We start from the raw sequence: 23,135 nt of genomic DNA on the forward strand, positions 1-23,135 counted from the left end.
ACTAACCCTCACCACTCACCCTCACCACTCACCTTCACCACTAACCCTGACCCCTCCCTCACCACTGACCACTCACCCTCCCCACTCACCCTTCCTACTCACTACTCAACCTCACCACTAACCCTCACCCCTGACCACTCACCCTTCCCACTCACCACTCACCCTTCCTACTCACCACTCAACCTCACCACTGACCACTCACCACTCACCCTCACTCTCACCACTCACCCTTACTATTCACCACACACCCTGACCACTCACCCTCACCACTCACCCCTCACCATCACCACTCACTCTCACCACTCACCCTTACTATTCACCACACACCCTCACCACTCACCCTCAACACTCACCCTCACCACTCACTCTCACCACACCCTCAGCACTCACCCTCCCCACTCACCCTCACCACCCACCCTCACCACTAACCCTGACCCCTCCCTCACCACTGACCAGTCACCCTCCCCACTCACCCTTCCTACTCACCACTCAACCTCACCACTCACCCTCACCACCCACCACTCACCCTCACCACTCACCCTTCCTACTCACCACTCAACCTCACCACTGACCACTCACCACTCACCCTTACCCTCACCACTCACTCTCACCACTCACCCTTACTATTCACCACACACCCTCACCACTCACCCTCAACATCAACACTTGCCCTCACCACTCACCATCATCACAAATCCTAACCACTCACCCTCACCACTCACCACTCACTCTCACCACACCCTCAGCACTCACCCTCCCCACTCACCCTCACCACTTAACCTCACCACTCAACCTCACCCCTCTCCCTCACCACTCTCCCTCACCACTCTCCCTCACCACTCACCGTCACCACTCACCCTCACCACTAACCCTGATCCCTCACCACTGACCACTCACCACTCACCCTCACCACTAACCCTCACCATCACCACTCACCCTTACTACTCACCACTCAACCTCACCACTCATCCTCACCACTCACCCCTCACCCTCACCACTCACCCTCACCCTCACCCCTCACCACTAACCCTGATCCCTCACCACTGACCACTCACCACTCACCTTCACCACTAACCCTCACCATCACCACTCACCCTTACTACTCACCACTCAACCTCACCACTCTTCGTCATCACTCACCCTCACCACTCACCCCTCACCCTGACCCCTCACCCTGACCACTCACCCTCACCACTCACCCCTCACCATCACCACTCACCACTCTCCCTCACCACTCACCACTCACTCTCACCATTCACCCTCACCATTCTGCCTCACCACTCACCCTCACCACTCACCCTCACCACTCACCACTCACCGTCATAACCACCACTCACCCTCACCACTCAACCTCACCCTCACTACTCACCATTCATCCTGACCAATCACCACTCACCACTCTCCACTAACCCTCACCACTCAACCTCACCACTCACCCTCCCCACTCACCCTCACCAATCACCACTCACCACTCTCCACTAACCCTCACCACTCAACCTCACCACTCACCCTCACCACCCACCACTCACTCTCACCACTCACCCTCACTACTCATCCTCACCAATCGCACCCTCACCAATCACCACTCACCCTCACTGCTCACCCTCACCGCTCACCACTCAACCTCACCCTCACCACTCACCTCTCACTAATCACCACTCACAACTGCCACTCACCCTCCCCACTCACCCTCACCAATCACCACTCACCACTCTCCACTAACCCTCACCACTCAACCTCACCACTCACCCTCACCACCCACCACTCACCCTCACCACTCACCCTTCCTACTCACCACTCAACCTCACCACTGACCACTCACCCTTACCCTCACCACTCACTCTCACCACTCACCCTTACTATTCACCACACACCCTCACCACTCAACATCAACACTCGCCCTCACCACTCACCATCATCACAAATCCTAACCACTCACCCTCACCACTCACCACTCACTCTCACCACACCCTCAGCACTCACCCTCCCCACTCACCCTCACCACTTAACCTGACCACTCAACCTCACCACTCACCCTCACCACTCACCCTCACCATTCACCCTCAACACTCACCCTCACCCCTCTCCCTCACCACTCTCCCTCACCACTCACCGTCACCACTCACCACTCACCCTCACCACTCACCACTCACCCTCACCAATCACCACTCACCACTCTCCACTAACCCTCACCACTCAACCTCACCACTCACCCTCACCACCCACCACTCACCACTCACTCTCACCACACCCTCAGCACTCACCCTCCCCACTCACCCTCACCACTCACCACTCACCCCTCACCATCACCACTCACCCTCACCACTAACCCTGACCGCTCACCACTGACCACTCACCACTTACCCTCGCCACTAACCCTCACCATCACCACTCACCCTTACTACTCACCACTCAACCTCACCACTCTTCGTCATCACTCACCCTCACCACTCACCCCTCACCACTCACCCCTCACCCTCACCACTCGCCCTCACCACTCACCCTCACCACTCACCCACACCATTCACCCTCACCACTCATGCTCACCACTAACCCTCACCACTCACTAATCACCTCTCACAACCGTCACTCACCCTCATCACTCACCCTCATCACTCACCCTCACAACAACCACTCACTCTCACTACTCATCCTCACCAATCGCACCCTCACCAATCACCACTCACCCTCACTGCTCACCCTCACCGCTCACCACTCAACCTCACCCTCACCACTCACCTCTCACTAATCACCACTCACAACTGCCACTCACCCACACCATTCACCCTCACCACTCATGCTCACCACTAACCCTCACCACTCACTAATCACCACTCACCACTCTCCACTAACCCTCACCACTCAACCTCACCACTCACCCTCACCACCCACCACTCACCCTCACCACTCACCCTTCCTACTCACCACTCAACCTCACCACTGACCACTCACCCTTACCCTCACCACTCACTCTCACCACTCACCCTTACTATTCACCACACACCCTCACCACTCAACATCAACACTCGCCCTCACCACTCACCATCATCACAAATCCTAACCACTCACCCTCACCACTCACCACTCACTCTCACCACACCCTCAGCACTCAACCTCCCCACTCACCCTCACCACTTAACCTGACCACTCAACCTCACCACTCACCCTCACCACTCACCCTCACCATTCACCCTCAACACTCACCCTCACCCCTCTCCCTCACCACTCTCCCTCACCACTCACCGTCACCACTCACCACTCACCCTCACCACTCACCACTCACCCCTCACCATCACCACTCACCCTCACCACTAACCCTGACCGCTCACCACTGACCACTCACCACTTACCCTCGCCACTAACCCTCACCATCACCACTCACCCTTACTACTCACCACTCAACCTCACCACTCTTCGTCATCACTCACCCTCACCACTCACCCCTCACCACTCACCCCTCACCCTCACCACTCGCCCTCACCACTCACCCTCACCACTCACCCACACCATTCACCCTCACCACTCATGCTCACCACTAACCCTCACCACTCACTAATCACCTCTCACAACCGTCACTCACCCTCATCACTCACCCTCATCACTCACCCTCACAACAACCACTCACCCTCACTACTCATCCTCACCAATCGCACCCTCACCAATCACCACTCACCCTCACTGCTCACCCTCACCGCTCACCACTCAACCTCACCCTCACCACTCACCTCTCACTAATCACCACTCACAACTGCCACTCACCCTCCCCACTCACCCTCACCAATCACCACTCACCCCTCACCATCACCACTCACCCTCACCACTAACCCTGACCGCTCACCACTGACCACTCACCACTTACCCTCGCCACTAACCCTCACCATCACCACTCACCCTTACTACTCACCACTCAACCTCACCACTCTTCGTCATCACTCACCCTCACCACTCACCCCTCACCCTGACCACTCACCCTCACCACTCACCCCTCACCATCACCACTCACCCTCACCACTCTCCCTCACCACTCACCACTCACTCTCACCATTCACCCTCACCATTCTGCCTCACCACTCACCCTCACCACTCACCCTCACCACTCACCCTCACCACTCACCACTCACCGTCATAACCACCACTCACCCTCACCACTCAACCTCACCACTCAACCTCACCACTCACTCTCACCACTCAACCTCACCACTCACTCTCACCACTCACCCTCACCACTCAACCTCACCACTCAACCTCACCACTCAACCTCACCACTCACCCTCACCACTCAACCTCACCACTCAACCTCACCACTCACCCTCACCACTCAACCTCACCACTCACCCTCACCACTCAACCTCACCACTCACCCTCACCACTCACATCTCACTAATCACCACTCACAACCGCCACTCACCCTCACCACTAACCCTCACCACTCACCCTCACCACTCACTAATCAGCTCTCACAACCGTCACTCACCCTCACCACTCACTCTTACCACTCACCCTCACCACGCACCCTCACAACAACCACTCACCCTCACAACAACCACTCACCCTCACTACTCACCCTCACCACTCATCCTCACCAATCACACCCTCACCAATCACCACTCACCCTCACTGCTCACCACTCAACCTCACCACTCACGCTCACCCTCACCACTCACCCCTCACTAATCACCACTAACAACCGCCACTCACCCTCCCCACTCACCCTCACCAATCACCACTCACCCTCACCACTCACTATTCACCCTCACCACTCTCCCTCACCACTCTCCCTCACCACTCTCCCTCACCACTCTCCCTCACCACTCTCCCTCACCACTCTCCCTCACCAGTCACGCTCACCACTCACCACTCACGCTCACCACTCACCCTCACTACTCACCCTAACCACTCACCACTCACCCTCAACACTCACCTCACCTCAACCTCACCACTCAACCTCACCACTCACCCTCACCACTCAACCTCACCACTCACCCTCACCACTCACATCTCACTAATCACCACTCACAACCGCCACTCACCCTCACCACTAACCCTCACCACTCACCCTCACCACTCACTAATCACCTCTCACAACCGTCACTCACCCTCACCACTCACTCTTACCACTCACCCTCACCACGCACCCTCACAACAACCACTCACCCTCACAACAACCACTCACCCTCACTACTCACCCTCACCACTCATCCTCACCAATCACACCCTCACCAATCACCACTCACCCTCACTGCTCACCACTCAACCTCACCACTCACGCTCACCCTCACCACTCACCCCTCACTAATCACCACTAACAACCGCCACTCACCCTCCCCACTCACCCTCACCAATCACCACTCACCCTCACCACTCACTATTCACCCTCACCACTCTCCCTCACCACTCTCCCTCACCACTCTCCCTCACCACTCTCCCTCACCACTCTCCCTCACCAGTCACGCTCACCACTCACCACTCACGCTCACCACTCACCCTCACTACTCACCCTAACCACTCACCACTCACCCTCAACACTCACCCTCACCGCTCACCACTCACCCTCACCACTCACCCTGACCACTCACCACTCATCCTCACCAATCACAGCCTCACCAATCACCACTCACCCTCACTGCTCACCCTCACTGCTCACCCTCACCACTCACCCTAACCACTCACGCTCACCCTCACCACTCACCCCTCACTAATCACCATTCACAACCGCCACTCACCCTCACCACTCACCACTCACCCTCACCACTCACCCTCACTACTCACCACTCATCCTCACCAATCACACCCTCAACAATCACCACTCACCCTCACCACTCACGCTCAACACTCACCACTCATGCTCACCACTAACCCTCACCACTCACCCCTCACTAATCACCACTAACAACCGCCACTCATCCTCCCCACTCACCCTCACCAATCACCACTCACTCAACCTCCCCCTCACCACTCTCCCCCTCACCACTCTCCCCTCACCACTCTCCCCCTCACCACTCTCCCCCTCACCACTCTCCCCCTCACCACTCTCCCCCTCACCACTCTCCCCCTCACCACTCTCCCCCTCACCACTCTCCCCCTCACCACTCTCCCCCTCACCACTCTCCCCTCACCACTCTCCCCCTCACCACTCTCCCCCTCACCACTCTCCCCCTCACCACTCTCCCCCCTCACCACTCTCCCCTCACCACTCTCCCCCTCACCACTCTCCCCCTCACCACTCTCCCCCTCACCACTCTCCCCCTCACCACTCTCCCCCTCACCACTCTCCCCCTCACCACTCTCCCCCCTCACCACTCTCCCCCTCACCACTCTCCCCCTCACCACTCTACCCCTCACCACTCTACCCCTCACCACTCACCCCTCACCACTCTCCCCCTCACCACTCACCCCTCACCACTCACCCCTCACCACTCACCCCTCACCACTCACCACTCACCACTCACCCCTCACCACTCTCCCCCTCACCACTCTCCCCCCTCACCACTCTCCCCCTCACCACTCTCCCCCTCACCACTCTCCCCCTCACCACTCCCCACTCACCCCTCACCACTCTCCCCCTCACCACTCTCCCCCTCACCACTCTCCCCCTCACCACTCACCCCTCACCACTCACCCCTCACCACTCTCCCCCTCACCACTCTCCCCCTCACCACTCTCCCCCTCACCACTCACCCCTCACCACTCACCCCTCACCACTCACCCCTCACCACTCACCCCTCACCACTCACCCCTCACCACTCTCCCCCTCACCACTCTCCCCCTCACCACTCACCCCTCACCACGTTAAGCGCGATCCTAAAGGAATCTACAACCTTCGATTCGTCCTTTGTGCGATTCAAGGAATCGATTCCTGGCATGTAGGGGGTTTACATTTTGAATGACAGAGTTTTATTTTCATTGATATGTTATGTTTTAATGTTTTCAGGAGTATTTAATAACATTTTTGCCCCGGTCAACGCCGGATATTTCCCGTTCGTAGCAGTTTATATCGACTTTTACCAACTTAAAGTAAACGGGAATCGTCCGAATCTAAAGGAATCTACAACCTTCGATTCCTTTTCGCGATTCAGAGAATCGATTCTTGGCGCGTCGGGTTTAAAAGTCATTACACACTCGTATTTTCATTGGTATGTAATGTTTTAAAGTTTTCAGAAGATTTTAAATGTATTTTCCCCCCGGGCAACGCCGGGTATATCGAGTTTATACCACAAAGTCGTCGCTTGACACGGGTGGGGTGTCGAGGCCTAGTACCGTGCAGAGCCTCCGGCCTTGCCTAGATTGCCTACCCAGCAGAGGCTCCGTACTGGGGCCAATACCCCCCCCCCCCCCGCGCTACAATAATACTGTCTAATCGCTATAATTTTATTATCTACCGACCCTATAATAGTAATTGCACACATTGGGGTGGAAGGGGAGTAAAGAGGACGTGAAACTTTGATGAATTTACCTCAGAATCGCGTGTTAATGCGTGCGCATATTTTTAATGGTAATTCAAAATGGCGTCCACCCCGCAGCGAACGCGCGTCTCTACCCGTTGCCAGGGGCAACCGCCGTAGTCCGCGCCGGCCGGCAAGAGTAAATAAATAAATAAAGCTTTAAATAAATAAATAAAGATAAATCGCGCTAAATCGATAATCGGTCCGATTTAAAGTTTAGAGACGAAAAATCGGAAATGCCTAAGTTTACCGCGGGCCGGGGGCGTGCCCACCTGCAAAATTTAATCTCGGCGAACCCCACGGTCCGAGAGCTAAATCCCCCGGAAGGGAGCGTACGCAGACGGACAAACAGACAGACAGACAGACAGATAGACAGACAGACAGACAGACAAAAAATGAATTATATAGGTTAGATAATAGACTGTTGGGGGCAAGTGCTGTTCGCGAACACCTATGAAGGCCGGCACGGCACACAAAGGGGTGGGTAGCCAACACAACGCCTGGCCGCCTTTGTCTCCCCAGTGCTGATGTTTTACACACCGTGCCAGGTACTTGTTTAAAGCCGAGTTGACCGAGGGGGGAGGTCCAGGTCCAGTTCAAATATTCACCACTGTTATTGTTCCTGAGTGGGAATCAAACTCGGGTCGACAGGGTTCGTAGCGCAGTGTGCAAGCCACTACACTACTTGTGTGTACATGCACACACGCGCGCGTGGGTACCTGAGTTAGCCTGTTATTCATTCCAACAAACGAGAGGTGCCCATGCACTTTGTCGAGTAGACGAGTGGCTATGCCACAGAGCCGATCACATTGTGGGGAGCCCCTGTCCGCGGCTGTGTGGCAAGCAATCCACAAAGTCCTCGTGCTCCGTCTAGTTGACGTGAGCTGTAAAAACCTCGTGCTCGACGGACCGATGAATGGAATTGCACGTCTACTCTTGACTCTTTAACAACAATGGTAAACGTTTAAAAGTTAGATTGCTCGTGATAGTCAAACTGGAATGCACGGTTGACACTTTTTTTTAAAGTCACGCACATCTTACAGCGTTTTCATTTCCATTTAATGCAGACTCAAAACAACTGAATCAGAAGATAAAACAGCGCAACATAACACTACATATGCATTAGTTATTACCAAAGTGACTGAGGACAACTTCCTTGGCTAATGGCTATCGAGCAGGGCAAGGGCAGGCATGCTGTAGAGCAGTTGCGACGAGCAGGAGGTGATACAGGATGTTACCCGCGGGTTGCCTGCCAGCTGGGAGAGGCCCTGACGGTCAGCAAACCAGGGGAAGGGCCGAAGCCAGACACGTGGCTTCATGTGAATGCGTCCGAACACGAGGACAACGCCTGCATTTCAGAAGGCTACCCTTGAGACTATTCTTGTCTCTTAGAGTTCCTTACCTGGTTCCTTACCTAGTTAAACTAAATACACACCATGATAACAACTATTAATAACGTGCAAATGTTTTTTCACGAAAGGCTCAAACTATTTCTAGTCGTGACGTGGGGGTTCGTCATGTACCGACTAAACGGACGACAGTAGCTTTCACAACCGCCTCTTAGAAATGGCGGCGAATTTCATGACACCGCTGCTGCTGCGTATGTTGTAGCGAGGATGCGATTCCACAACGATTGGAGCAGCCACACGGAGAAACGGCACTGTGCCAGAAGCACGGGCTTGGTTCAGAAAGAGACAGTGAGTGAGTCGAGGTGTAGGTTCCAGTGGTTGGCTGAGTCCTGTGTTTTGAGGAGGTCCTGGATGAGAGAGCGGCAATGACAAAGGAGGCCGGTGCTGAACCCACTCCGTAGGCTGACAGTGGGGCAGCCGGTGTGAGAAAAGAGAAATCCGCAAATTCCAACGGCAATGTTTAAACCGGGCAGACGTCGTCTTAGCACCGAACTGGCGGCTCACCCCATGCTGTGCCCGCAGGGCTACTACAAGCGGACCCCGGAGTACCCTCGTATCCGGGAGCGGCGCAAGCGCGGCTGCTTCCCAGTGCCCATGGTGCACTCGACCATGCTGCTGGACCTGCGGCGGGCGCGTGCGCGCCATCTCACCTTCTACCCGCCGCATCCGCACTACACGTGGGCGCTCGACGACATAATGGCGTTTGCGTTCTCCGCGCGCAAGGCTGGTGAGCGCATGCAGGGGGGGTCGCCGGCACGGGCCGTGGGACGTGCAAGGCCGTTGGGGCACGCGGAGTTGACGACAAATCAACGGTGACGTTAATAATTTAGAGGCCTGCTTTCGATCCTAACCGCGTGCGAGGGGGCTTGGTGGGAGAGCGAGCGGCTGGCAATCGGAAGGACCTGAGTTCAAATCCTGGTCCTATTTTTGACTCGACCCATTCTCCCCCCAAGGTTGATAAGATAAGTACCGCGGATTTGACGCCGCCCGGCCAAGAAGACCCAACGAAGGACCTTTCGTAACCCGAGACCTGTGGCCAAAGTCGTCGACGCCACCACCGCACCTCGCCACCGCTCTTTACCCTCCGCCAGATCCCTCCACTGCAGTTGACATGCGGCGACATCCATGAGCCGCCCCAGCAGGCGTGTTGGTAGCGGCGTGATGGATCTCAGCTCTCTGTAACCCCTCTTTGCCCCCCGCTCCTGCAGAGGTTCCTATGTACGTGTGCAACCAGAGGGTGTTTGGGTACCTGGAGGTTCCCACGCGGCCCCACCTATCCCATGAGGATGCGGTGGACAACTTTGTGCACGCCCACCTGGAGATCATGTGTACGTTGAGCACGAAACGCGCAAAACCACACACATCCCCGACGGCCGTGTCGCCACTGCGCAAGCACAGCGCATGCAACCCGGACGTGTGCGTGCGGTAGTGCAGCAGTTAGCACGCTGCGCTATGAATCCGACGACCCAAGTTCCATTCCCACTCATGGCCAACACCAGTGACGATTATTTGAACCGTTTATGGGCCTCCTCTCGGTCGACTCGGCTTCAAATGAGCACCTGGTGTGGTGTGTAAACATCACCACTGGGGAGACAAAGGCGGCCGGGCGTTGTGCTGGCCAACCACCCCCTCGCTATCAGCACTTGCCCCAACAGTATTGATGCTATCCGGGGGATCTTTGTCTTGTAGCGGTCAACGTGCTGCTCTTTGAACCCGGTGATTTGATTTAAATTCTCGCTCAAGGCCAATGCCAAGCCTCCCCTAGGTCGGCTCAGCCTCAAATTAGTACCTGGTGCGATGTGAAAAGCCACTTCGTTGAGCTATCATTTCAGGCCAGGTCGATTCCTAAAAAAGAGCTACATAGCTCAGTGGGTCTTACCTGGTAAAATAAAAATATTGTTAATAGTTTGTGTGAACATCGGTACTTGGGAGACTAAGTTATGGTGCTGGCCACCGACGCCCTTCGTATGCTGTGCCGGCCTTTATAGGTGCTCGATAACAGCACTTGCCCCAAACGCCTGTTAAGGCTATACAGGGGATATTTGTCTGTTTATACTATGCCACACTTCAATATTGCCAGTTTACAAAATGTCACGTCTAAACATTTACATTTATTGATGTAATATATTTTGACAGGACCGTCTCTCTATAATGTTCACAAATATTTGTTAAAACATTTACACGCAGATCAGCTGTGGTAGCTTAGCGGGTGGAGTGCCTTGCCCATGAGCTCAAGGTTACGAGTTCAAATCCTGCTCAGTTTCAATTCTACCCCTCGTCTCCCCGAGTTGGGTTCGGGTTAATCGGAGCCCCCGGTGATTGCCATAGTAATGTGGACTTTCCACCACACAGAAGCAGTGTCGTGTAGGTCTTTGTTGTAAATACAGGGTGTTTAAAAAAATGTTAACACTTATATGGGACTATCGTTTTTAATGTGAAAAGAATGGATAATACACTGTAACATAACAAATGTATATTAATAACTTTAAAAAGTCAGTTTTCACTTGTTCACCATCATTGTCATTGCCTGGAATATTTTCCAGGTGGTCTCCAGAGCATTTCTTGTGGTAATGTTGCAAATTCTCAGGAGTTAGAGGTTTTTTTGGGTTAAAACCCGCCACCACCCGACACAGCCAACTAGTAAGGGTTGTCACATGAACAGAACATACAAATCCGTCACAAGTACAGCACATCAGTGTGTTGGAGAGCCAGCCACAACATTTACAATCTGAGTACAATGTTTCACCAGTAATTACAACTAGCTTCATCAGGCGACAGCCAGACAAATCAGGCGACAGCTAAAGAGTATGAAAGCCTACGTGTTAAACAATTCTCAGAAGTGTTAACATTTTTTTGAAGCAACCTGTATATCTGGGTGCAGGGTGTGTTCCGAATGTCGTGGTTAGTGTAGCTCGGTGCTGCGGTGGCCCATGCCTGCGATGGGCATTGCTGTCCTGACTTGCTGCCCATTGCAGTGAGATGCCAAATGGCAAATGCCTCTTGAGCAGCCTGGCGATGCTGGTCATGGTGAGCTTCTTGGCAGTGGCCCCGATATTCGCAACTGTGTGTTCTGAGTTGCGGTTGCTTAGCCTCAAATGAGTACCTGGTGCGGCATGTAAACATCGCAATTGAGGAGACAAAGGCGGCCAGGGGTGGGGCTGGCCACCCACCCCCTCGTATGCCGTGTTGGCCTTCATAGGTGCTCGCGAACAGCACTTGCCTCAACAGCAGTAAAGGCTATATGGGGGACATTTGTTTTTTGGTGGTGGTGGTGGTGATGATGGTGCGTGCAGTGGAGAGGGGTCCGCTGGAGACCAGCCCCCACGTGTACGTTCCGCCGCGCGTCCCCGACAAGATGGGCTTCGACGAGGTGACCACCGCCACTGAACTTCTCCCTGTACAATCGATCGCAACGGCTCAACACTGATCGGGGAAAGATTCCGCCTGCACTGTTGGGGCGACTTATCACGGCGAGGCACAACTCAACTTGCTTTGCTCGTTGGAAGCAAAAGTAGATTTAGCCATGATGGCATCTCGCCTTTGTGCCACCACCTTTTCCACTGCAGATCAAACTCATCTCGGTCGGCCTACGCCTATAATCAACCCAGTGCACTATGCAGTACCGCAATGAAGTTCAACATGAGGCCCCCAGTACCGGATCTCGGTAGAAATAATTCCTGCCGCCCGAACACCGACGCCGATTCCCAGACTGTCCGGATGAATCTCATAAAACCCGGACAGGTGGCAAAACTGTCTCGCCTCCAATACCTGCGTGTATTTTTCTTCTTCGGAAATTTACGAATTATGTCTTGTAATGATACATGTTTTTTAAACAACCTCGGCAGCAACGCGCAAAACACTGTCAACAATGACAACAGTCACGGCTGTCAAAAGCACCCATGACTAAAGTACACTTCCTGACGGTGGCCGTAGTGCAGCAGCTAGCGCGCTGCGCTACGAATCCAGCGACCCGCTTTTGGTTCCTGTGCACGGCCAAACACCGGTGACAATTATTTGAACCGGTCCTGGGCCTCCCCTAGGTCGTCTCAGCCTCAAATTAGTACCTGGTGCGATGTTTAAACTGCACTACTAGGGAGGCAAAGGTGGCCGGGTGTGGTGCTGGCCACCCATTTCTTCGTGTACTGCGCTAGCCTTAATAGGTGGTCGCTAACAGCACTCGCAGTCTGTCAAGGCTACACGGGGGATCTTTGTCTCTTATCTTTTGTGAACGCGCGTGTGTGCAGGTGTTTGTGATCAGCCTGGTGCGCCGCGCGGATCGGCGCGTGCGCATATTGCGCGCCTTGCACGAGCAGGAACTGAAAGCAAAGGTCATCGATGCTGTGGACGGGAGGTCAGGGGTCAGTGGGTTGGGTCTGAGTCCATTGTCGTTATTACCCAGGAAAAGCCCCGTGTCTTTTTAGTTGACAGCATCAGCACACTTCACGATCCCGAATGAAGGAACATTCAAGGTTAACTCGTGTGATTTAACGTGACAATGTTTCAACCAAACGTCTCGAGCATTGTCGACCAACAGTGCTGACGATTCCGTAGAGGTTGCACTGGGAACATAAATTTGTCACAGGCGTAACCGCGGTAACCGTACCTGTGCAACACAGCAGCGACTCCCCGTGCGCCGACTCTAACCCCGTGCGGTCGCCTCAAGTGGCTGTCACAAACCGTTCTGAGAACAAATTTTGGACATTTTATTAAATGTAGAAAGAAAATCTTGCATCAGTTTGCTCACGTGTCCCATGTCTGTGTGGCGCGCACGTGCAAGCATGCAGGTCCCTCAACACGTCCCAGCTGCGCGCCATGGGCGTTGACATGCTGCCCGGCTACCAGGACCCCTACACGGGGCGCGACATTACGCGCGGAGAGATCGGTTGCTTCCTCAGTCACTACAACGTGTGGACAGAGGTGTGTGCATGCGAATGCCAAAGACAAAGGGGGAGTGGTGGTCACAGTGCTTCGCACACTGCGTTACGAACCTGGCGACCCGAGTTCGATTCCTTCTCACGGCCAACATCGGTGGCGAATATACGAACCTGTCCTTGGGGTTCCCCTAGAGCAGGGGTCAGCAAACTTCGTCTCCGGAGTCGCACGCGGCTCTTCAAGGACCGCTTCATGATGTTATTTATTATGGACCACCGCCTCGTATTCACCACGGTGCATTGTGGCTCTTGTTATTTTGGTTAGCTGACCCCTGTCCTAAATCGACTCAAGCTTAAATGAGTACCTGGTGCAGTGTGTAAATATCAGCACTGGGGAGACAAAGGTGACCGGACATGGTGCTGACCAACCCCACTCCCTTATGCACCATGCCGGCCTTAAGAGGTGCTTGCTAACAGCACTTGACCTAACAATCTGTTAGGCGCTGTAAGGGGCATCATTTGTGTTTTAAAAAATCCCACGCATATGTGCATGTCTGTGCCAATGCCAATAGGTGTCTGCATTAAGGATCGGACTTTTCAGAGCTTTCCAGGCCAGAGCCTTTGGCATTTTGGGCGGTGACCGCGACCCAGCGGCTCGCACGTTCGTTCCTTGTTGCAGAGGTTCTCGGTTCGAATTCTACCAGGCAGCCCTGGTTATTACCGCGGCGTTCGTTAACCATTACATTCCATGTGCTGTCAGCTTCGCAGTAGACGTTAAAAATCCTGTAAGACCGTAGAATGAGCAGTTGGCTACGTACGGTGATCGTACACACGACAATAGGGCATTGTGTGCTGGCCCAAATTTGTCTCATTTGAAAAATGTCACCACACATTTACTCAGTTTGGACTCCACACAACCACATAGCATTCCTTCTGTGAAATTACCGCAGACTGTGAAACACAGCGGCGATCTCCCGCCGCGATAGGAATGATGGAGCCGATGCCACGTGCGCTTAATTTTTTTAATGAATGTGCTGCTGTGGCAACAGAGTGTTCAACTCATAACCTAAAGGTTGCGAATTCATATTCCGATGTGGGAATGGCTAAGCCCATCATGCCTCCGGGGTGGATAAAGGTGAGTCTTGCTCTGTGTTTTAAGCCCTCATTGACAAGTGTAGGTACCATTTAAACGAATTGCCTGCCTCTCCCGTGTGAGGTAGAATGTCTATTGCCCCTCACCCCATCAAATGTTCCAGAGGAATGTTTTACAGCAGCCATTTGTTTGAGTTGGCAAACCCTGGACTGGTTTTCACTTTCTGAGTCTCATCAGCAGGCTGGGCTTGGAAAATCAACACTGGTCTTCAGAATCAGGATCTTTATTTATCTTGGAGAAATCCGATGAGCTATGAAGCTCTTTTACTCACACAGATGTCTCGTAGGTGCACGGGGTCGGAAAGTTACAAAACAAACTATAAAAAAAACGATAGGAGTGCAAAGTATAGGAAAGGTAAGCAAATCACAAATTGATACGACACTCGGCGCCATGCATGCAATAATGACGTCACACGGCCATCTGCACGGCAGATAACGGCTCGCGTCCTCTACGGCCAGCAGTAACGCGCCACCATCCCGCATCGCGCTGCCCATTTTTGGAACCCAACGCCAACGCAGTCCCTTGATGTTTTGATTAATGACAGTTAAGTCCGTTACAATCTAGAGTGGGCGTTTTTCTTTTTGTACTGGAGCTGATGTTTTTACTTGTTGAAGAAAGGTAGCAGGATCCCCTCATGAGACGCTCGTGTGCGGCCATGTACATGACTTTTTTGCTGAAATGTGCACCAAACCATTGATGCTCATTTCCGGTGTATAGCCCTCCAGAGCCAGTGGTGGAAGTTCCACATTAATATGGTGGGGAGCAAGTCTACCCACACGACAACAACTTGTTGATCTGTTCAACAAAGTGGTTTTGACTTTATCGACCCCAGAGGGTGATGATGAGTCAACCTCCCCCAAACCAGGATGTGAACTCTCAACCTTCCAATTGCGAGCCACTCGCTCTACCTCTGAGCCATCCGGTCATATTTTGGACAAATGATTCACCGCCGCCATCACACCAACCAGATGACGACAGAATGTGGTCCCCGTGTTGTACTGGGTGTGCAAGAGCTGTCACCTGTGCTTGCACGGTGTGTGACCGAGGCGTAACCTTGAGACTTTGTTTGAGTTGCTTGCACTCTTAAATTAATGCCTTTACACGCAGATACAATTAGTTCCCACGTATTATAGCTTCGTAGACGACCCGTCGTTCAAGTGTTAAAGAGCGCCGATTCAGGCCCAGCAACTTTCCGGTTGCGAGCCGCCGGGCGTACGCTGGGCGCCCACGTGTCGAGGCCGGGCCGCCGCGTATGCGTGTGTCCGCGTGTGCAGGTCGTGGAACGGCGCATGGAGAAGGTGGTGGTGTTCGAGGATGACGTTCGCTTTGAGCTCTTCTTCAAGAAGCGCCTGCTGAGGCTTATGACAGAAGTAGCGGCAGCTGGGCTCGAGTGGGACCTCATGTGCGCTCACGCAGGAGCCCTGCGCACTTCACACATCGCACATGCACGTTCGTTGCTCTGCACGTCATCTTAACGAGCACGAAGAGCGAGGCAAGCGGACCGTTGGCCGTGTTTCTATATTATACTTTTGGCAAACAAAAGTTTTGAATCTTAAAAATAAGCGGAGGTAATTGCTTTGCGAGGTGGAGCGACAGCATTCAGCTCGCAGCTGGGGTCGTCACAGTTCAAATGCCACTCCGGGGTCAGCACTACCTATCACCCCTTAAGGGCCAAAAAAGTTAGTACCTCTTTCAGTGGCGAATCTGAGTGGGGTGGGGGGGACACAATAGGGGCGATCACCCCCCCCTCCTCTTACCACCTTGAAGAAGGACGTTTACCAACAACAATACTACCAGTGTTTATTTATTCATAATCTCGGGGCCTCGTTTAAAAAGCTTGTAATATTAGGACCGCGCGCTCCAGCTGTGTGCGCCGCACAGACCGCGACTGGACACCAGCCAGAGCACCGCTGCCCCTTGAGCTGTGGGGCCACTTGCATTGGCTGGCTGCCACTCAGATTCCCCAACGTAACTTGCAGCTTCAGGCTCCAGGGGCGAAGTGCGACCACATCAAACACCGTCTTACCACACCTGCCGCCTCCTCGTCCCCCTCTTCCTCCCCCTCCTCCCCATCCTCATCCTCCACCACCGCGCTGTCTGCTTCACCACAACAATTGGTATTTACTATTTACCAGAGACAACACGTTGAATGATCTTTTAAATTTATGGAGTGGGTCCCCAAAGCTTGAAATTTTAGAACGTCCCCCTGCCTTAGTGGGCTTCTAGATCCATCTGTGACCTCTTTGCGGGGGGGGTGTCAACAATGGTTGTTTGAGTAGAATGGCCCTGTCGTGGATATGTGGAATTTCTACCACTGGCTCAGGGATTGCCTGTGGAGATCAACACTGCGCACCGTCGCTCACCTCTGAAAGATTTCGTTATATCTCGTGTGAAGTTTGGGCAAAAGGCTGCAGTGATGCAGCGCTAAAGTAACGTCAAACCGGTTGACTTTGCATAACTGGCAGCGAAAGAAGGGAACTTACCTGAGAGGATGACTACCAGGAAAATAGAGCAGGTACGAATGTTCGTTTACCAGCTGAGAACTCGATTACGGTCGCAGTTTGACGGAGCTGACGCGCAGCAGCGTGGTCGAATGCGACATCGTGATCGACAGCAACGACGATTCGAAGCCGTCACTGGTGACGACCGGCTCCTCCATCCTCCCCCGTCCCGTGACATCATCCTCTCCTCGCTCCGTACGATGCTCATGGACGCACCACTGCGCCCTTTTGTGATGCGATGCAAAACCGCGCCCGCATTGTCGCCCTGTGCGCAGCTACCTGGCTCGAAAAGCGATGCGGAATGCCGAGGGCAACGCGCCGGTGCAGACGCCGGTGCGGGGCCTGGTGCGTCCCGGCTACTCCTACTGGAGCCTGGCCTACGTACTCTCCGGATCGGGGGCGAAGAAGCTCGTTGAGGGGCGGCCGCTGGACCGCATGATGCCTGTGGACGAGTACCTGCCACTGATGTCGGGCACTCACCCCGTGTACGAGAACACCCGTTGGCGCGCATCGCGGGCACCGTCACGTGGGGGAGTGCTGAGGGGGGCATAGGATACATCGCTCGCTCGCGCACGTCTCGGCCGCGTTTCAGATTCGACGAGCGCCGCCCGACGCACATGGGTGGCGACGCGGTGGCCCAGCGGTGCCGCATTCTCCACTCGTTGCAGAGGTTCGCGGTTTGGATCCAGTGGCCCATCCCGATTAATACTGCAGGTGGATCGACCTTAAAATAGGACGGTCCCTCTGCTTCACGGCGAACGTTTAAATATCCCGTGAGGTTATTCGAAGAGAGTAGTCTGCCATGGTCCAAATTATAATTTTACCTATAAATGACTCATTTACTCGGATGTAGACGGACAAGGACATCTACGTCAAATACAGTTGCAAAGGGCCTCATTATGAGTGGCAGATAAATCTGAAGTGATTTCCCCCCCCCCCCCTTTATTTTCTCAATGTCGTACAGTATCCGCTTTGATCACATCCCATTCATTCGTACTTTTGGGCAGATCGTGCTTAGGTCAGGGCTGAGCTTGTGTATACGCGTACATGCGTACACATACGTGCGTCCACTCCGTGCGTCCACTCCGTGCCTCCGCGTGCAGGGAGGCGTACAATGTGCAGTTCTCCACACGAGACCTGCGCACGTTCTCGGCATCGCCGCTGCTCGCCTACCCTACACACTACTCGGGCGAGCCCGGCTACTTCAGCGACACGGAGACCTCCACCATTTGGAGCGGCGATGCCACAACGGACGCCCAGCCCCAGGGTCGCGCGCGGGGTGGCTCCCGTAAGACGGAGGGGCCGAGCGACGCCGAGAGGGGTGGCGGCGGCAGGGGGAGGCCTCAGAGCCGCGACGCCGCTCCCAATGGCGGCAGCGGTCCGGAGCGGGGTCGCGGAGACGCCGACGACCTCCGCAAGGGGCACGGACGCGGCGATCGCGACGAGGGCGAAGTCGGCGGCGGTGGCGTCAGCGATCGGCGGAAAGCGGACGAGCCAGAGGTGGCCGCTCGGACGAGCAGCCCGGCTGAGGACGAAGCGGTGCAGGAAGCCGACCAGGACAGTGTCGCAGCCAAAGGGGGTGGCAGCGGCGGCAGTGAGAATGACGGTGACATTCCTGAAGCTCAATCCCTGGGAGGTGATGTCATCACAGGATCCTCTCTGCCACTGCCCGGAACGCGCGATGAGTTGTGAAGTACGTGGTTGTATTTATTAGACGTGGGACGATGGACTCTATTCATTCCACAAATCCATTGCTTTGAGTCGAACGGGGTTCTAGGGGTGCTTCGTGGGGTAATAGAGTAACTACACAAAGTCTTCTCGACTTATGTGGGCTGTGAGCATTGACCCCTGGCAAAGGGTAACTGATCGATTTTCATCTCTTCTCACCAGAAGCTGAGTGCCAACTGTCTACTAGGCTGGCACTGATTATTGTGTCTGGAGGCCCCTCAGCCATACAGAGTTTAACCGCCATCATACAAAAGTGCCTCTGGACGCTGTGTAGTTGCGACGGCATTGAGCACTGCTACGCAACAATGCATGAGAGGGAAAGCCGGAATTCCTGGAGAGAATGTTATGAAATAGTTTGTTAATTATCTGCTCAAGTGAGCAGAGGCATTGGTGATAATTTCCTGTTTATAGCCCAGAACCACTGGTGGAAATGCCACGTTCCTATGGCGGGTAGGGAAAAAAGTATCCATAGGATGACCACTATTGACACTCATGAAAGTGGTGCTCATTTTATCGACCCCAGAGGGATGATGGTCAGCCCCCCCCACCACCACCGCCCCCCCCAACCAGGATTTGAACTCTGCAACCTGATTTGGAGCCGCCCGCTCTACCGCTGTGCCACCAGGCCGGATACACGCATACGAGGCGATAACTGAAACATCTCGGCAGCTTGGAAACCTATTTGCTGTAATACCACCTTGTGGCCGCCTGAGACTGTAGGCACAGTATGCTGGAGAGAGGACAGTTTTGGAGGCTTCATACACTACGGAAATGTAGTTGGTTCAGAGTTCAGGTCTGATATGATGTGATCATTCCACACACAGCGGTTGAATCATACATGCGTTTAATTTGTGTTGTGGAGATAAAACATTCTATCACACACTATTTTAGTGTACTTTATATATTTTTTACTGAAAGTATATAGAACCATATACTTCACATTTACTTTTTGCAATAAAAAATTGAAGGGAATTATTTCTTAACTAATCAGCTGATTGGACACAAGTCAGCTGATCAGTATGTGACCCAATCCTAATCTAACTTGACCGGGTCACATTCCCAGTCCTACACAGTCCGTCCAATCATACGAGGAAGTTCCTAAACCAATAGAATTACATTTTTTGGACTTAACCGGTACTAAAGATTGGTCACAGAGCACACATGCCTCTCTTCAGCTGCTACGTGACTTGGCACTGGCAAGCCGAATGGCTCCATTCGTGAATCACGTGAACGCTGCTGTCACAAATGAAGTAAACGTTTTAAATGAAAATATATATGACCAGGTAAGGTCCCCGCTGAACTATAGAGCTCGTTTTCAGAAGCAACCTGCCGACAAATGATAGCTCAACGAAGTGGCCTATCACGTGGACATTTGTCAGCCAAATACTCTTAAACACATTTATAAATGTGGAGGACCCGGAGTAAAATCCACGTGACCACAGGGAGAACATACAAACTCAAAATATACAGACGTCAGGGTCGGGATCGAACCCACGACCTCATGCATACCAGGCGAGGGAGTTAACAACTCGCCACTGCGGCACCCTATTGATCAACCAGCAGTGTGTACCGCGTGTACAGCCATGCAGTTCTATCGTAACGGCGGTGGAAACATCGATGTAGGAGCATCGCTGAGAGCTCGTGCTCACATGTGCTTCCCGTCTGCGGGAGACATTGTGGTGCAGGAATAAGCATCGTTGTGAGAAGTGCCTGCGTAGTACACTGGCGTATACCGGAACATCTCTATCAGTGCTGACATACTCATTTGGTGGTGGCCCTTTCAAACCCACAACCATTGGTGCCATACTCACATAGCAACCCATGGGCACCACTTTTGGTTTATTAAAACTTATTTTGCAGATACATGCTTTTAGAACGTCAGTGATTTAGGCGCTGTATATTTGATGAGTGGAGTATCGTCAGCTAAAAAGTGTTCTTGATCGTGTCTAGTGCACGTGTTTATGGTTGTGTACGTGAGCTGTAACAGGACGGAATGAATCCGCGACAATGAATGATAAATTATGAGCTGCTCTACGAACGTGCTCAATCATATAGGTACACGTATTCGAAACATAGCTCAGTCGGTGCTCAACCATAGATCGATCGGTGCTCGATCAGTGCTCTATGAAACAGCTGGCTCGGGCACAAGACCCTGGGGGCTTGTGTAGGGTCCCCCAAAGACCCTCTCCCGCCATATCACGTATCAATTATTTAAATCGAGGCATTCAAGACAAGTACCATGGGTGAAGTGTGATGGTCAGAGACACGGTGCGGGGTTTTGTGTCGCGCTAAGAGGGCTGGAGTCCAGTTTCATACAGAGCTCAAACCGAGGAATCACCACGAACCAGAATGGCAGTGCACCGACACAACCCATAACACAAATCCTGCTTTAACTAAGTCCAGAGACAAGAGCCACCATTCGCCACGAAGTGGTGGTGATGTCGCCACGAAGTGGTGGTGATGTCACCACGGTGCTTGTGTCAAGCCAAGTGCACTCTGAGGCCAGGTGAAGTGTTGAAGATTCACTGACAGGTCACAGGACAGCACCAGATGCCATGGGTTGACTGAGATGACCGGCAGATGCACCTAATGTGCCAACTTGCTGCACTTTACCTGCCCAGTGCTCCGCTCGTTGTTGTGAGCATTGCATCTCTCCCCTCTGTTGTTTTTGGAGGGTGGCTGCCTCCAACTCCCCAGTAGGGTCCTTCCCGAGCCTCCTCCATAGAGGCCAATCTTGACACTGCTGGTACCAATCTTCGGCAAGTCCACTCAGCTCCACATCCTCCTGTACCGCATCAGTCCATCTCTTTTCCAGCCCGGGTCGCACCCGTTTAGCCCCCCTCTATCCAGCCAAAAAAAGCTGTTTGGGCATACTGTTGCTAGGCATGTGGTGGCTAGGCATGCGGGCTCCATAACCAAGCCAATGCATCCTTGCCTGCTAGAGGAGCTCACTGATGGGAATGTGTCCAGATCTTTCAAGGATTTGTAAGCTCACAAACCATCCTGGTTAAACCCAGGATTGATCTAGGTAAGCCAGCCTGCACGTTTTCAACCGGCACAGATGTGCCATTAGGGGGGGGGGGTCGATGTTCCGCAAGCATAGAGAAGGGAGGGCATAACTGACCGAGAAGACCCAAAGCTTCGTGTGGAGCGACTGACCAGGTAGCTACACACAGCGTTACACAGGGGATGAAGAGATAATGCTGCTCGAGTAATTCGGAGTGAGACCTCTGCTGTCAAACCAGAGCCGGTCTTTTTAACATTCATAAAAAAACATCCATTGCTTGCAGAGAAGTATCTAGCGGGTAAGCCTTCAGACCTGGATAAATGTTCGTAAATCTGCAGTGATTTTTCACAAATAACCGGTCCCACTGAGTGCCACTTTGCGATTGGTCTTTAATCTCAATCTCTTCAATGGTACGATCACAAGTTACACAAGACACTGTGGCACTTCCAGGAGCATGAGCAGAAACACTCGGCCTGATCTTTTTTCGTCTCCTTTTTTTAAATTTATCTCACGTTTGGCTCATTGATACCGTAGCGACAACCGACAGAAGCAGCAATTTCACCTTTCGCTAAGCTATCTACTACATTAGTTGTATCAACGAGACACGTAACTTTTCATTCCCTTTCATAAAGAGGCTCATTATTACTTGCTTTTTTCTTAGGTGCTGTAATTTTAAACCGGTGAGGGCACTGGAAATCGTAAAATAATAGCCCTACAAAACAATCACGAGATACAACCTTTTGCGAGATGCCGGAAAGTGCAGACTGGGGTATCGTGAGGGAGAAGATGGCATCCGTATCCTTCGGCACAACGATGCCGCGTGCGTGAACGGCTTTCTTTGCGGAGTGACCGCTTCACGCAGCTGACCCGCGATAGGTTGATCCGTGAGACGCAAATCGCGCTTAAATGAATCTTAAGTGGAACCACAAAACCACGGCAGCTAAACCTGCGAGAAGGGGTTTGGTGTACAGGCGGGCCAGCTACCCCCTGCTGCATTCCCATTGGCTCATCGGCCTCATTGTTA

The 23,135-nt window shown here is 53.2% G+C and overlaps 1 protein-coding gene across 1 annotated transcript in view; it reads left to right on the forward strand.

The window, feature by feature from the left end:
• Window positions 1-19,989, forward strand: part of LOC133359401 (procollagen galactosyltransferase 1-like) — a 34,367-nt gene extending 14,378 nt beyond the window's left edge. The window contains exons 5-12 of the mRNA XM_061577814.1: window positions 9,374-9,578; window positions 10,060-10,179; window positions 12,145-12,221; window positions 13,096-13,202; window positions 13,636-13,768; window positions 16,150-16,277; window positions 17,652-17,861; window positions 18,480-19,989. Of these exons, the coding sequence (XP_061433798.1) occupies window positions 9,374-9,578; window positions 10,060-10,179; window positions 12,145-12,221; window positions 13,096-13,202; window positions 13,636-13,768; window positions 16,150-16,277; window positions 17,652-17,861; window positions 18,480-19,068 (1,569 nt within the window). The 3' untranslated portion in view covers window positions 19,069-19,989. The remainder of the gene's footprint in view (window positions 1-9,373; window positions 9,579-10,059; window positions 10,180-12,144; window positions 12,222-13,095; window positions 13,203-13,635; window positions 13,769-16,149; window positions 16,278-17,651; window positions 17,862-18,479) is intronic.
• The last annotated feature ends 3,146 nt before the right edge of the window (window positions 19,990-23,135 follow it).

The sequence above is a fragment of the Lethenteron reissneri genome, chromosome 8 (assembly GCF_015708825.2).
Source record: "Lethenteron reissneri isolate LAM-NWPU_2019-01 chromosome 8, ASM1570882v1, whole genome shotgun sequence".
NCBI classification, from domain to species: domain Eukaryota; kingdom Metazoa; phylum Chordata; class Hyperoartia; order Petromyzontiformes; family Petromyzontidae; genus Lethenteron; species Lethenteron reissneri.